The sequence below is a fragment of the Rhipicephalus sanguineus genome, chromosome 3, assembly GCF_013339695.2.
Source record: "Rhipicephalus sanguineus isolate Rsan-2018 chromosome 3, BIME_Rsan_1.4, whole genome shotgun sequence".
In the NCBI taxonomy this organism is placed as follows: Eukaryota; Metazoa; Arthropoda; class Arachnida; order Ixodida; family Ixodidae; genus Rhipicephalus; species Rhipicephalus sanguineus.
In genome coordinates this window covers 135402161-135419221 of record NC_051178.1, presented here as the reverse complement: position 1 = coordinate 135419221, position 17061 = coordinate 135402161, and the positions used below count along the sequence as shown (strand labels likewise).

The window sequence follows — 17061 nt, the reverse complement described above, 5'->3', positions numbered from 1 at the left end:
CTCCTCGCAGTGGACGGCACACTTACGAGTATTCTTGTACCCAAGCAAAGCTGGTTTTTGGTCACTCTGTGGCCGGTGTAAACAGTCACTAATCGAAGGAACGGTTGTTATGTACCGTTATTTCCCCAGTTGCCATGCAAAAATATGAGAAGCTTGAGAAGATAGGAGAAGGTAGAGCGTCCTTGTTTGCTCACAACAGTTGTCTTTTTCATACCTCTTTCGGTACCTCTCCTGTCTCATAACTCTTTCGGTTTCCTCTTTCATATTTTTCGTATCGCTTTCTTCAATATTTCCCCCCCAAACAATGTCACTCTTTGACGTGAAGTCGTTGTACCTCTTCTGATAACTATATCCACGATTCCTCGTGCTTATTGTTTATTTATATTGTCATTTAAACGTGTAATAAGGTCAGGTGTACCGTGACACATTCGAGCGGCTACTCAAATCGCGGTGTTGTGAATACGTTCCAGGCACATACGGGACTGTGTTCAAGGCGAAAAACAGAGAGACGCAAGAGATTGTTGCGCTGAAGCGTGTGAGGCTCGATGACGACGACGAGGTAGGGTGAAAGTTTGTTACCACATTTCTTTGTGTTTTTCTGAATCGCGTTTGTGCGACTAACCCACTACATCGATCGCCAACTCGAACATTCAAGCTGTAACTTTGCACAAGTGCAGGCATTGCACCAGAGTGATTAAGAAAAGAACAAGACAATGTTGACTATATGGCCAGTAATAAGAAATGCTCTGTGTAAACTGATTAGACGCCTCGCCGAGATGTGTGTACAGTACACGTACGTTGAAATCCAACATGTTTACTTGTGAGGAGTGCTTTCATGGGCAAAAATAATTTCTGGTATAACTCTGAAATCGAAGTGCTGTGCTTGCGCAGGCAACTTCACTGTCGAAATCACGACAGCTTTTGAAACACCTAAAAATCTTTCATCATATTTCTTTTGAAAAATAGTCTTGTACATGTCCATACTGTCACAATTTCTTTCTTTTCTGTTTGCTAAAATATGAGAACGGCGAAATCGTAGTATGTTCAAAGCTTTATTCTCAATGTAAGCTGTTCCTGGGGACGCTGTAGTTATTCACACAATGCCTATCATGCTAGTTAGGTTTTTTGCGAAGCACGGCATCACGTGAAACAATGTAAGTGGTCGACCACTTCCAATAGTACAGCAAGATACACGAGTCGGTTTTTGTTATTGCTGATTGTACAGAGTATATATACCGTTTATTAGCATAATAAGCCAGATACATCTCCAAGGAGAGAGGTCACATGCTAATAACTTTGCTCCTTTCCTTCAATTCTGAAAGGGGAGTAAAAAGCCTTAAAACTCTGAGGAGCCATGGTTTGATTGTTTAAACTTTTCACTGCAGGGAGTACCAAGTTCTGCGTTGCGAGAGATCTGTCTTCTTAAAGAACTAAAGCACAAGAATATTGTGAGGTGAGTTCTTGAACTGCTGCTTGTTATGTATGCCCTTAACGCCTCTGTTTTTTTTTTTTTACATTTGAAATACAGTGTTAACCTAGCCCTAATTTCCTTCAGCTTAATTGAAAACTTCAAAAATGTGCTTAAAACACATGAAAAACTTAGAGAACTTTGTAGGGTGAAAAATAATTGCTTATTCACTATTATGAACCACCCACTTCATTCCTTGGAGCTTTGTGAAAATGATTGGATCGCAAAGTTCCTCCACTAATGCCATGCAAACTTATGCAGACTATCAGTGAAATGATGGCATTAAAAACACGATCGTCTGAATTGTGCTGTTACGCTGCCTACACCAGATCCTGCTTTCCTTACAAATGTTCTTGCCACTGCCGTTGAACTTTTGGCAACAGACAGTGCCACAGCTTGTCTGTTTTGGGATAGCTACATTGATCTTCGGGGTAACAGTCAAAGTATAACTTGATGAAAATGCAGATAACAGAACAACTACTGCTCTCCGTGTTGTGAAAGGAAGGCACTGTTTGATTGCTTCTGTTCATCACAAGCCACTCAAAGAGTGGCAAAATTCACTTGAGGCGAGCATGCTGTAAGCTAAAAAGCGGCAATAGCTCGCAGTGAACTGAAGTCATCAAGAGCTCGGGGTTAATGTTCTTTTCACACATTTCATTTAACATGTATTACACGCTGGGGGACGTTCCTGAGCTAGAGACAAAACCAAGCAGTTACTTCAGTCCGACTTCAAAGTGATGCCAGGCAAGATGCTGCAGAAACATTTTTCTTTCTTTATTACTTTTGTTGTTGTTAGACTGGTATGCCTTGTTTGAATTTCGTTTTCAATTTAGGAGGACAGGAATTAAGCAAGTACGGTCAGATCTCTCTCAAGACTGCCAAAAGTAACTTTTTTTTTAAATACTACTATAGTAGCATACTTTTAAACACTTATGAATTAATCGTATTATGCTCGATTTTGAGAGCTTGTTTGCAGTTATGAAACTGACACTAATAATTTCCTGGTTCCTGTTTTCAGCAATTTCAAGAGACTCAAAAGGCAGTTGTCGGCTGATTCTTTAAAGGTCAAGTTTTTTAACTTGCTCAGTTGTACCTGCCGACAGCATTTCCAGCCTATTCCTAGAACCATTGTACGAGGGCGCGCATGTTTTCGACCACCATTACCTGAATATCTCGGAAATGTCACAAAGAGTTGTTCTGGGGTGTAGATAGTTCTAGCTACAAATGTAGATTGGAGCTGCTGCTTAGAGCCATGTTCACAACATGCCTATTAAGAAATGGTCAACGTTCTGTATATCGACCTCTTTTTAATTCTTTGCAAATTGAATTTTAGCCATTCCTACATTGGCTGTAGTAATTTTCCAACCCCAAACTTCACAGGCTACATTGAATATTTGCCAACTGACACTAATATCGGGCTCATTTAAAGCTGTTTGCTTTCTCAACTGGTAGTTTAGCATAGCAACTCTGAACATATTCAAGTACAGCTATTGCCATAAGAGGTTCCTGCTCTCAGGCATTTCACAGACCTTTCATAAACTAGCCAACTGATTTGAGGTTTATTCACTTAACGGATGCTCATGGTGGGGGGGGGGGGGTCATACACGGTAGAGCACTGCACGGGCCGATTTTTCCGGCCCGGGCCCGGCCCGGCCCGAAAATGCCATGCTCCGGCCCGCCCGAGCCCGGCCCGGTGTTCTTAAATGTGGCCCGTACCCGGCCCGGGCCCGAAAGGTTTGGGCCCGGCCCGGCCCGGCCCGTTTCAGCTAGTTATGCCTTGAGCATAAAGGAGGCACTGTCCAACCTTCGGTCATTGTGAAGATACCTGCCGCACAAAATATATTTTCTAGAGATTGTTTTAGGAACTTCTTTCAGTGTCACGACTTTCACTGGTACTCTGTATACTTTCGGTGAATTACGCGCATAACACTCTTGCGAAATGATTGCAGGGCAATATAAAATATAATTGGAGTCATAGCTGGCTCTTTCATGTACGCACGCAGTGCTAACCACGCCATCTCATTTTTGCATTTCAAAGAACAACTACAAGATATAATACCTGCATAAAGTGGAGAAAAAAAGCATGGCAGACATTTTTAGGTTGAGTCTACATCAACTGCATACGAGCTAGGGCTGTTGAGGAAGAATAGCAAGTCTCCTGCAAACTTCATCTATTGCACAATGCAATGAAAAATAAAACGTGCTCTAGCTGCTTCTGGAAGGATTACACCAGGCTGGGCAGCGTTACATAAATTAAAGCTGTCGTGTTGACTCCTCGGCAGGCAACTGCACCCAATCTACACTACGTTTTCGTGCTCAAAACAACAAGGTTCTTTGTCCCAACCCTTCTTCCCCGAGTCACCGCCACCGCAGTGCCATATATCTGTCAAAGCAAGGCACACCCGTTAACGAGCGAGCCACCGTCCTCGTGTCAGACGTGTGTACAGTAACGGTGTGTTGAATAAAGAGAGCTTTAAATAAAACTAATCAGTCTGCGTGTTGGTTATTCCCAGACTCCCGGATCGCTTCTCTAGCCTGATCACTCCAGTTGTGAGCCACACTCAGGGAAACGAGTGTCTGGCGCCTCACCACTAGTAATGGCAAAATCAACAACGGCGTTCGCCCTGTGATAAGAGTCGCTCCGCATCTTGCACTCAAAATGCACGAAAAACAGCTCCTGAGATATTAATGACTCACAAGTCGCGTTGGCCAGTCTACGGGCATGCGAGCGTACCTGCATACTCGAAATGTTTCCCTAGATACGAACGCGCACATCTTATATACACTAATCTAGGCAGGTTACCGTTGCTTTTCTTACACGGTACCCAAGTAAGTCTTTCACTCACTATAATGGCGGAAACTTATATTAGGCGTTTCTTGAAATCTAGTGTAGCATACCGATGGAGCAAAATTTTAGACGTCTTGTACTGTGCAATTTCTGTGCACGCCAATGCACTCCAGGTTGTTTAAATTACCCGGAGCCCTCAACGACGGCGTCTCATATAGCCTGGGTCCCTTCCGAAAAGTTAAACCCCACAAAACAACAAAAACAAAGCCACACAACGTACACACGCAATTATACATATACGTATGTGACCCGGGCCTAATACGGGCCTGGCTCAGGCCCGAGCCCGACCCGAGCCCGAAGATCATGGGCCCGAGCCCGGCCCGGGCCCGATCCAACAACCCCTTACCCGGCCCAGCCCGGCCCGCGGGCCGGGCCGGGCTTGGGCTTTCGGGCTGGCCCGGGCCCGTGCAGTGCTCTAATACACGGGATGCTTTAGTTATATTATTGAGCACAAAAAACGGAGTACTGCACTTCAATGCTGCGTGAATGCACTTCAATCCTTGATAGTGATGACAAATTGCTATGTTCTCTATCCAGGTTACATGATGTTCTTCACAGTGAGAAAAAATTGACTCTTGTATTTGAGCACTGTGACCAGGACCTGAAGAAGTATTTTGACAGCCTCAATGGGGAGATTGATCTCGAAGTTGTTAAGGTGAGCTTTCTATAAAAGAAAAAAGAAATCCAGTGCTGTCAAGAAAAAGGCAGTAACTGTTTGTTCTGCATGCTTTCAAAAAAAAAAAATCTTTTCTTTTGGAACATTTTGCCCTGAAGTAGCTTTTTCACCATAAATGCTTTAATGCTTGTCTAGATGTGAGTTTGGCTGCATACAGTATGACATCTTTAGTTGTGTTATTCCTATGCCACTATAGTTCACTGGGGTTACGAAAAGAAAAATGGAGGCTACGTAATCACATTTTATGACACTCAATGTAATAGTGTCATCATCACCAAAAACTTAATGGGATTTGCTTCACAACAATGCACTAGTGTCATGTACGTGTTGTACAGACACCCAGAGAAAGTAAGTGCTCATTCATGTTATGCACGCTTGCATGTAATAAGCATGCCATTGACATCCTTCTAATGGCATCAGCAGTGTGCATCTTTTGGAGTAGTCTCTCGTTCTTATGATGATAACGTATCCAGGCCTCCGGGCATAATGCGACAAAAGGCTAAACCATTTTCATCCTGCCAGACTGTCTTTTTCAAAGCTCCATTTTCATTTCATTGGAGGAGAAAGACAAATTAATAATTGAATAAAGGAGATGATGGGCCAGTGCTTGCTTTTTCAATTTGTCGTGCTAAAGCTGCAGTTTCTGTGAAGTTTAGTATCGTGTCACAAATTTCACAATGATGCATATTGCTTGTTTTGCTCCCTCCTCTTTTGTTTGCATGTGTGTCTTGAGAAAAGTTTCCAAAAGCTGTCAGCTAAGTTTCTGCTTTCAAATGTGATGTAATCTTACTTTATTCACAGACAACTGTAGTTGAATTATGACGGGTATCTTGGTGTTTATTAAGAAGCTTTTTTATTAATTTTGTCCTGTTTCTGACTTAATACAAAATAAGAGTGCAATGTTTGCATGTTGTGTTGAATAGTATGCAAACATTATGCACTAATCAGGCTTGGAGACCATACCTTCCCTTGTAGACATATTCACCCCTTCTGACAGCCAGTCTGATTTACATTTCAAAATTTTCAAAGATGAAAGAACCATGTCTGAGTAGTGCTTATCACTCAGGAGTCTCCAGCACTCCATAAACTTGGGCAGTAGCATGTATTAACAATTTTCATCTGTTCACTTTCTTTACTTTATAGGGTCCAGATGTTATTGATGATTCTTTCTTATGGTAATGCACAATAATCAACTGTGCTTGTTTTGTCCTTGCAGTCCTTTATGTTCCAGCTTCTTCGTGGCCTTGCATTCTGCCATAGCAATAACATCCTGCATAGGGATCTCAAGCCACAAAATCTTCTAATTAACAAAGTAAGTAATTTCACTCTGGTAACCATCACTTCCTGTAACTATACAAGCCAGAGCCATTTAAAATGTAGCGAGTAATCCTGCCCTTCCGTGAACTTTCTGTGAAAAATAAACTTTCAGCACATTTGCCCGTGCACTGCGGTTCCTGTAAATGTGAGCCTCGGTTTTCAAGTGTATCTGTTCTTGGAAAGAGTAATGATACCTTAGCGCATGAAATTATGGAAGCATACGACATTAAAAAGAAGAGAGACGTGTGTAAGTGACACATCTGTTCTGCGTGGTGGTGAATTTAGCTTCCTCAAATATTTTTTCGATTAAGTCGTTTTTGTCATTCCTATCACGTGTATTTTCACGAGCATGTGAGGCAATGTGTGCACGCATGGTTGCTACGGCTATATATGTCGCTGATGTTCTGAGAATAAAGTTAGTTGCGAGTGACACCCTTTTTTTGCTCTGTCTTATATTCTTCCTCGGTGGTACGCATCTTTGTGTTTCAGTAATAATAATAATTGCTGGGGTTTAACGTCCCAAAACCACCATATGATTATGAGAGACGCCGTAGTGGAGGGCTTCGGAAATTTCGACCCCCTGGGGTTCTTTAACGTGCACCTAAATCTAAGTACACGGGCCTCAAGCAGTTTCGCCTTCGTTGAAAATGCGGCCGTCGTGGCCGGGATTCGATCTCGCGATCTGCGGGTCAACAGTCGACCACCTTAACCACTAGACCACCGTGGCAGGTATTGTATTTCAGTAAGCATGTACCAACTAGCCCAACAAATTTTACTAATCCTGCCCAGTTGGCAGGTCATGCAGTAACGTGTGCACCAGATAGTGCTCCTGAATTCACAGCACAAAAGCTGCACTCTCACTCACGAAATGCCTTTCTGTTCCCCTCGGTCTAATAATGTCATTAGTATTCTTTTGCTAGAGCTTCACAGCTACTGGACCATTATCAGTGTTGCTTCATGTGCACTGTTGTTTGAGAAAGAGTTAACAGCTGTAAGGTAGGCTCTTTCGATATGTGTGGCACCTTTTCCTTTCAGAATGGAGAGCTAAAGTTAGCCGACTTTGGTCTGGCAAGGGCGTTCGGAATTCCTGTTAGGTGCTACTCCGCCGAGGCAAGTATATCGTTACCTGCTGCAGGCATAGAAAGCTGCCGAATGTTATGAACATTATAAATATATTTGTTCATCCTCTAGGTTGTCACGCTTTGGTACAGGCCCCCAGATGTTCTTTTTGGGGCTAAGCTCTACACAACGTCCATCGACATGTGGTCTGCTGGCTGCATTTTCGCAGGTTGGTCCACTCACTTCACATTAATATTGTGTTTGCTTATCTGTTAGCATTTCACTTTGTTCGTTCAGTATAGAAGCTATGAAAATTCAGACAGCTGATGGAGGAACTTGATGAATTAGTGAACATTTCTGATATGGACAAGTAACTTAGTAAAGAAAGAAGCCACTATGATATGGTTATGTAAAGCTTAGAAAAGTTAAACCATCAACAGGAACCGCACAGCACTGATATGCACGCGTTTTTACTCAGGCTATTCTTCAATCTTTGTTTTTGTGCACCATGTCATTCGTAATCCATTTTGCTCTCCTTTGTATAGTGGACTTTATGAAATTTTTTGCAAGGTTGGCCTTAGTATTGCGTTGTGAACCTGAGATATCCGAAACGTAACCACACATCTTCTTACGTAATGTACGGACGGAAAAAACTTTATTAAGAAAAAAAAAAAAACACCTGCAAGGTTGCCGGCCCGGGCTCAGGCCACCCGAGCATTATGTGCGGTGAGGCATAGCCTTTCCACCACTGCCCGGGCCCGCTGGATTGCCCACAGTTGTTCTTGTAGATATGAGCTAGTCAGAGCGCTTAGCCATCGCTCCTCGAGAAGGTCCGGTCCTATGTTGTCGTCTTTGTATATTGTCCTGATCTGTGTGCATTTCCATAAGATATGTGCCATATCTGCATGTTCGTGCTTGCAGAGCATACAGCTCGCTTTTGGGTATTGTCTGGAATTTACTCTGTTTAAGTGTACTGGATTTGGGAAAGTTCTGGTTTGCAATCTTCTCCAATCTGTTTCTTGAGATCTGTCTAGTTGTTTGTGTGGTGGTGGGCATTCTTCTCGTATCTTATAATGTGCCAGTATGTCGTGGTACGTGATGAGTCTGTCTCTGTCGTCTTGAATCGCTATTTCGTCACTGTCGCCTCCTCCGTCTTCCCCATCGCCTCCACCGCAGTCGTACCTCCTTCCGGGGTGGATGAGAGGTGTCATGCAATGTAATGGTTATGCATCTGCTGTTGTAGGGGCACCGCAATACTTTTTGAACATACAGGAAATATTACCTATCTTTAGTCGAGGCTTCTGTGAATGTGAGCCAAATATTATATTGCACTGCATGCTGCAGGGCATTGACAATTTCATGTCGGAAACAGCTAAAAAAATCGCATGCTCGCTATGTCTCTATCAACTAAGAACCAGTGCGGGCCTGACATGTATTGAATGATGGCATGCCAGTGCAAGACCCTGGTGGCAGCATGTATGCCACTGATTAGCCATTAATAGAGAACTCCTGTGAGCCAGAGGTTAGTGCCAGACAGAGATGCTACAAGACAAAGGGGTCGTGATGGAAGAGGCTGTGACACAAGGGACATTGGTGGGCGATCGGCTGTAGACTGCAAAATAATGTAGTTTGCAGACATTATATCCTCATTATTTCCTCATCAAGAAAGCTAGAGAGAATGTCTGTACAGTAGGGTTAGCTCGATTTTCCTCCACTTTACAAAATTTCTTTGCATCTGTGTCAACTACCACTAAACTTTTTCCAAATATACATATGCGATTTAATATCCCTTTGCAACTTCTAGTGTATGACTAAAATTTATCGTACTAGAGGCTGGTGAGTGATCCCTTGATGATGTTATCTCGACATGCTCTTGTTCAATACTTAGCATTTTATTTAATTTATTTACCTATCATTATCATTTTGCTCACTTCTAGCAGAAAGTTTGTACTGCATGCTCTTCCATATTGTGAAAAATGTTGCCATCCATTGGATCACTTTTTTTTTTATTATTATTGCAGAGCTTGCAAATGCAGGAAGACCACTGTTCCCTGGGAGTGATGTGGATGATCAACTAAAACGGATATTCAAATATCCTTCAAGCTTGCTACAACTGTTTGAGTGTAGCTATTGCAAGAGTTTGCAGTTTTTTCTTTCTTAAAAAGTTTTTTGCACAGTATTATTATTTCATTCATGTGTACTTTTCATACTGTATGGCATGGTACTTGCTCATGATGTTAGCATATGCACACTGGTTATCATTTTTCCAGTTACCTTTTTTATGTGGGCTACCAGTCATTGGGAACGTATTACTTGTCACAAAGTGCACCTACACATACTGAAACTTTTCTGAGTGATATTGTTAATTCTGTAGCAAGATAATCTTGTCTAATAACACTGTGTGTGCAATGTGAATGGAAGTATACATTCTGGAACATTACCAAGCTGCAGAAATTACACTAGAATGCACGAATAATCACACTCAAATAGCCAGTGCACTTTACAGCCCATAGATCGCATCTTTAATGAGCGACAGTAGTGTTCGCCACTGTTTTTCTTTGAGTTCACTCGTCATTCTGGGCGCACATTTTCTCAATAATGAGATTCAGGACTCATAGTTGTGGCACTGCTTTGTTCTTCACTATCACCTACAGATGACGATAGTATGTTGAGAGCCCTTATTACTAAAACTAGACTGTGTCCTGGTCATAGTGCTCTACGAACCCAGTGCAGTCATTATTATTGTAATGACCTCTACAGCCAGACGAAGGATTCTTCCAAAGATCTAAAACTGTCCGTCTGACTTCAACCAAGCCCACACCTTGCCTGCCTACATGTCTTAAGTCTCAATTTTCGACTTCATTTGCTGACACCCTTGGCTGGTTTTCTTTTTGTTCACAAAGGCAGACTGTCTGAGCGTATCTTTGTAAAAGGTCTTCAAAAGCAGCACACCTATCTTTCATTGTGGTTGTTTAGCTGCCACATCTATTTTCTTGCTTACTGGTCCTATGTTTAAATGCACGTGACATCAAGTGCCTGCCATTAATTCTTCTGTGATAGGTCAACTTCGTACATATTGTGACATAAATGTCAATAAGTGATATTTAACATCATATACCTAAATCAAGTAGTAACCTCCTTGACGAGTAGTACGCTCTTGGGAACACCAACTGAAGACACCTGGCCAGGGATGACACAGCTACCAGACTACAAGGTACATTAATGACAGTTTACTGTTGATGGTACCTTTAAAACATCTATTAATGTTTTTGTTGCATTCATCAGAAAGCAACCAAGTAAGCATATAATTTCGATATAAAATTCCCCTGAGACAAGGCCAGAATAGGGAAAGTGGTAGAGATAAGAAAAACGTGTGTTTACATGGTATATATCGTGTAAAGTTTCAAAGCTTGAGGTAATTTCCGAGCTAGATCTAACAGTGGCCTTCATGACCTTAGGTCATATCAATGTGATGGGTTCCAGGCATGTAGGCAAGGGGGGGGGGGCAGAGCACCCCCCCCCCCCGAAATTCGTCCAGCCTTCTATATTCCCGGGCAACTTTTTTTTTCTTTTTGCCATGGAAAGACTTTCTTTCGAAAAATTAGGCCTTGGGCACCCCCCCCCCCCCCCAAAAAAAAAAAAAAAAAATCCTGGCCATGTGCCTGATGGGTTCATCCATAAGTGACCAGTCTGCCTCTATGCTAGGGTGAGAGTGCACTTTGTGCATAGTATGCGGCAAATACTTCAAGCCCCAGCCTCCCATGTTTCACCAAAGGGGTAGACTGCTTGGTCATCGTAATTGCAGCCTTCTGAAATATTTGTCTGCTGTGGTCCCCAAGGGATGTGTGCCAAGTGGAGAGTGTGGGCACAATCTCCAGATAAATGGCGTGGCCAGCTGTTAATAACAGCGCAGCAGCACACAACTCATTGCACTGTTCACTTGATATGTGGTCATATACTACCGCTGTCTGTGAGGGTATGGATATGTCTCGTTAAATTCAGGTGCTCTCTATTTAGGATGCATCCATTCAAGTGGAAGACATGATAAGCACCATTACCGATTGAAACTGAGTTTGTTTTTTGCTCTTCATTGTCTCTTTTAAACTCAGTTACTTATTATGGCTAATGGTATTCTCCTTGTCCAACATGGGGAGTAACCAGCAAGTGATTTCTTTTCCGGCCGACCTGTCACTCATTACTTACTTTGTTCCTTCTGAATTCTCCCTTGCAGTCGTTCCCACTATACCACCCAACAACCAGCTTTGCGCAAGTGGTGCCAAAGTTGAGCTGCAGAGGACGAGACCTCCTGCAGGTTTGTGCCATGCATGTTGAGTAAAGTCAACACCTTCGCTACTTGGTATCTGATCATAGGTTTTATTTGTGAGAATTACACATCAGTACTGTTTGAAATTTCAATCCGGCAGAGACAGTTCAGTGGAACGTCAATGAAAGCTAATGTTCCAATATTCAGCATTCACTACAACTTCGCCTACTGGTGCAGATTCATAGCCTTGCTGCCGTATTTATAGATCTTTTTGTTACTAGTGAGCGTAGGTTTTCCTGCCATCTCACATAAAGCCACTTAACGATGAATTTCTCTGGATGTCACACAGGCCCGTCACGGTTGTTAGGTTTTTGGCAGCAGAAAAAAAGTTACAAAAACATTGGTTGAATGCCTGGAATCCAATAGGCAAAACACAATAAACACTTCATTTAGTGCCTTAAAGATTCAGAACAACTCTAATGGCTTGTATCATCAGCATAAATTGAAACGTACACAGAAGAAAGCTGATCAAAATGGTTGTTTGAAGGAATGCAAAGCAGGCATATCAGTATGAAGTTTGCACGATTTAGCCCCGCATATATGCTGTACTGGAAATTTGTAAACACCTACTAGACGTTTCCTACTGCTTTGTACGTATTTCAGTTTTGATAATTAGTACATTGTTCTCCATCGCACAAAAGCATTGCGTTCCATACAGTTTATATTTCCAGCAGAATGAATTTCAGCTAATATACTAAAAACTCTATTATGAAGCTTGGCAATCAGTGAAATTAGCTCTCCAAACGTCATCCTTTTCTAATTATGAAAGACCATTTTCTGAAGAAGTGGAACATTAATAAAGCCGTTTTAGATGCAGCCTATTTATGTGCACTATTGTAATATTTCTTTTTTTCGTGTGCATAGTTGCTTTTTTTTACAGCGAAAGCTGTTACGAAATTATTTCACCGGACGTTTTTTGGCGCCGTAGTTGTCCGCCGCCGCCGCCGCCGGTGTCCGTAACCAGTATCGCTCGAAATAAGAAAAAAAAAAACGAAATAGAAAAAAATTCCAGGATGGAACGAGGTTCGAACCTGGGCCCTCTGCGTGGGAGTGCAGTATTCAACCTCTGAGCCATGCCGGTGCTTGAAACTGCTTTGCAAAAAGGTCCTATACAGGCTTCATGTCGGGAAGGAACCACATTAGCATACGCAATATAGCGTGGTAGAACAGTAAAATAAGCACCAAGCGTCGCACAACGCGAATTCTGTAACCAGGCGTCACACAATGTGAATTGTGCAACGAGTAGGTTGTTGAATGCTTCCAACCCATTACAAAGGGCTCTGCCATAATTCTTCATCGTCGTCAGGCACAGCATCAACAAAGTGCGCATAATGCCTTACATGCGTTTAGCAGGTATCAACGCTCTCCGTAGAATGACGAAAAATGGCACAGTGCCTGCTGCCCTACTTCTAAAAAATTACAGTGATTTATAGCGTAGTGGGTTCCTCGCAAATGCACTTGTATTGGTTGCCAAGGAAGCCCATAAGCGCATGATCCACTTCCTCGGGGTCTCAGTAAAATTACAATGATTTATAGCGTAGTGGGTTCCTCGCACGTGCACTTGTATTGGTTGCCAAGGAAGCCCATAAGCGTGTGATCCATTTCCTCGGGGTCTCATTAAAGTTATCCCCCCCCCCCCCCGTCTCTCTCCCATGTCAACCTATGTTATACAGCATGACGGGAGAGGGAAATAGCGACCGGGCGTCACCCAATGCAAATTACATAACTGGTAGGCCGTTTAAAGATTCCAACCCATTACAAAGGGCTGAGCCTTAATTCTTCATCGTCATCAGTCGTCGCGTCAACAAAGTGAACATAATTGTAGCCCCAAGAGAGCTTAACGGGCTCTAGAAACGCCGCTCTTCCAGCTTTCGCTGTGACTGTGCTGCGGTTTCAGCGCAGGCCTGGCGTTTTTTTTTTTTTTTTTTTTTTTTTGCTACTGTTGCTGCTTCATCAAAAGGTGCCATAAATGCTAAAATTTGTAAGTGTAATTCAGTTTTGTTTTTGCCATGCTGGTTTCATAAATTGCCAATACTTATTCTTCATTCTTATAATGAAATTAGGCCTTCAAGCAGTGCAACAGTTTCATTTGCACCATCACGTCTTGGTATTAACCGGTGAACCTTTCGGCATTTTTATAATTTTTATGCGACTGTGCTGTGTTACTGAATTAGTGCTACTACAAATGACAAACTTCTCCTGTCACTGAAAATGCCATGCTGTTAAAAACATAAGTACGTTATTTTGCAGTAAAGCTTGACACAATTGGTGTTCAAAAGTTTCCTGTTCATTTAGCATTTTTTTTAGAGTGCAGCTCTTAGGTGCCCATTCCTGCGTTGAGCGGCGTCGCCATCGCCGTTGCCATCGGTGATGTAACCGATAGACACGAAAAAGTAAAATGAGAAAAAAAATACCCAGGATCGAATGGGATTTGAACGTGGGCCTTCTGCGTGGCATTCAAATATTCCACCACAGAGCCACACTGGTGCTTGAAACTCGTTTGCAAAAAGACCCTATACAGGCATCATGTAGGGCAAGGAATTGCGTTAACCTGTGTAATATAGCGTGGCCGAAGAGTAAAATAGCAACCAGTCATCACACAATGCTAATTGTGCAACGAGTGCGTGGTTTAATGCTTGCAACCCACTGCAAAAAGCTCAGCCATAATTCTTCATCGTCATCAGCCACATGCAGCATCAACAAGGTGCACATAATACCTCAGATGTGTAGCAGCGGGTACCTCGCTTATCCGCAGAAAGACGAATAATAGCGTAGTGGGTGCTGTCCTACTTCACAAAAATTATGATTTATGGCACAGTCGATACCTTGTGGAATGCTAAAACTTGAAACACAGTTTGCCTTGCACCAACACAAACCTGCGCTAAGAATTTGCATTAGGCAGTATCGTAATCGTCTGTGAACTTTTATATTGCTTTCTTGGAATTGTTTTATTTTTTTACTACAGTGTATGGGTCCTACTGTGTTTTATGCTGTGCAAGAACACTTCTTTGTCTGTTCATACACACTTCGTGGTATACTTAGGCATCTGGCCTTGATAAAGGTTACAGCATATGCACACATTGTTCTTAGTATGTGCGACCTTGAGTTGCATGCCAATTGTCGCAGCAGTTCAGATGCATCCTAGAGACAGACTCCTTCTCTAGAATAGATAAAAGCGACGGTATGCAATTTTTCTTTTTCTTGAAATGTTTCAAAAAGCCACTCTACGTACACTTGCTTTCTAGAAACTCCTAGTCTGCAATCCATCCATGAGGCTCTCGGCAGAAGAGGCCATGCAGCACCCGTACTTCAGCGATCTCCCGAGCTCGATAAGGAACGGCTGATCGCCTCTTCTCACAAGTGGCTCGTGGTAACCACCTCTAAGGCACTGTCTGCAACCATTTCACTACATTCATTTCATTTGAATTCAGTAATGTATATATAGAGTCAACGTCACGGCTCCCTCATTTCAGTGTTGGTACGTTACCTTTTCTTGCTTTTTAAGTGTCTTTTCTTACTGGAAGTTTATTGTCAGAATGGTCTTAGTGGCATTGATGGAATTAAGAGAGCTTGTACCTGATAAGCGATAGAAATGTGATCAAACAATCAACTTCAGGCAGCTGTAAATGACAAGAATTTTTCTTACATTTAATTAATTTAAAATGAAAGAAGCAAGCTGCAGTCATGGATAATTTTTAATATACTTGCTGTGGAAGTGGATGTCAGGAACGTAAGCTTATGGACTGTGAGTGCAATTCTTTTTTGAGGTCAAATCAGTAGCCAAGCATTAGAAGGGAATTTTAATACTAACTTCACATGTGGCTGAAGATGGTGCTGGTCTATTCCAGGTTCCATGCATAGTGTGTGATAAAGCTTTTCAGACCACTGATCGTCTGTAAACTTTTGTCCTTTCCGGTGAAAAGTTTGTGGCTTAGGTTGATGTTGAACTGAAGTTTCGTGTGGCCATCATTAATGTGTGCTTTATAACAATGATATGGTCAGACTTTTGGTTGTGTGCTGCTGCTTTTAAAACATTCTACACATGTGCGAAATATTCTCAGTTTCAGTGCCATATACCATTCATATTTAAGCTGCACAAGCTCCTATTAACAATGAGTTTGAATACATAATGAGCCTGCTTTGTTACAAACCACTTTCTTTTGTATTGCAAGCCGACTTCTGAAAGGTAAATATTTATTAAAAAGTGTCGAGCAATGTTATTGTTTGAAACTGTTTGGTAAAGGTGTAGATAATATGTGGCTGGTGGCTAAAAAGACAAAGACAAAGTATACATGGATGTAGAATGAGGTGCTTTTTCTTCAGGAAGAATGGTTTTCAGATGTTCATGTATACTTGCAGTGCTGACATGGAGAATAAAAGTAACTTTTGGCAGTCAAAAAGGATGTTATGCTCATTTCTTGTGGATGAGTTGCTATGTTAGACCAATTAAATGTAGCATGATTGCACATTTTGTGGAAATTCGTGAAAGAGTTTTCTCATTAGAATAGTATTCATTCTTTATGTCCTAAAAGCTGTTCATGTCCTACTACATGTCTCAACAATGGAATGTTGTGTTACTCTACGTTCTCTACATTTTGAAGTGATGCTTAGAAAAAAATAACTTGGGCTCTTACAGTAAATACTCTACTACAGTACCAAAAAATTTGTTTTTACCATGAGCGTCACAAATCACCTAAGCTTATCACAAATTGGTAAGCGAGAAACGATTACAGACTGGTGGTGACACTGTATGACATTTTTTTGCCAGCTTGCTGCGACATGGATTTTGAAGGCCTCCACTCAGGCTTAAATTCTTATTGCTTAACATTGATTGTATTCCAAAAGGGCACAGACTGAACTTGAGAATATCCGAGAACTTTTACTAAGTTGTGTTGGCCCTGATACGAAAAACATACATTGAAATCCATGACATCACTGACATGCTAGTGCTGGCATTTTGGCACTACACTATAAAATTGAAACTTCCTAAAAATATAATTATCATAGCACTCTAAACTGATGCAGCATTTCTCATCAGTTTTCCTTTAAAAGCAGCTACCAGCTCATACATCTAAATGACTAAGTTAGCATGTTTTTTGTGGTGAGACTACCTTGCTGTGCCCAGGAGGAATGTAACTATTGACCTGATAAAGGATGTATTATTTAATGAACAGCACTCAGAGGAGTGTTTTTTTCTTTCAACCACTTGTCAGTGGTAGCAAGCCTTCATAGTCGTGTCCTTGCTTGTGCACTCGAGAGTAAAACCAGTCACTGTTTCATTGTGGTTGCCATGGACTTTTTCGCTTCGTGTTCACTGTTGGTCTCAAACATTGAAATTGAATGGACAAGTTTTTTGCAGAATTTGTAGC

At 41.9% G+C, this 17061-nt stretch overlaps 1 protein-coding gene across 1 annotated transcript; it reads left to right on the top strand.

Moving 5' to 3' along the window:
* On the top strand, positions 1-16967 carry LOC119387220 (cyclin-dependent kinase 5). The gene is made up of 11 exons (XM_037654539.2): positions 1-171; positions 471-559; positions 1386-1453; positions 4854-4971; positions 6209-6304; positions 7345-7419; positions 7501-7597; positions 9390-9459; positions 10522-10582; positions 11600-11680; positions 14938-16967. Exons 1-11 carry the CDS (start codon positions 135-137, stop codon positions 15034-15036), a joined length of 891 nt encoding a protein of 296 aa, XP_037510467.1. The 5' UTR covers positions 1-134; the 3' UTR covers positions 15037-16967.
* The last annotated feature ends 94 nt before the right edge of the window (positions 16968-17061 follow it).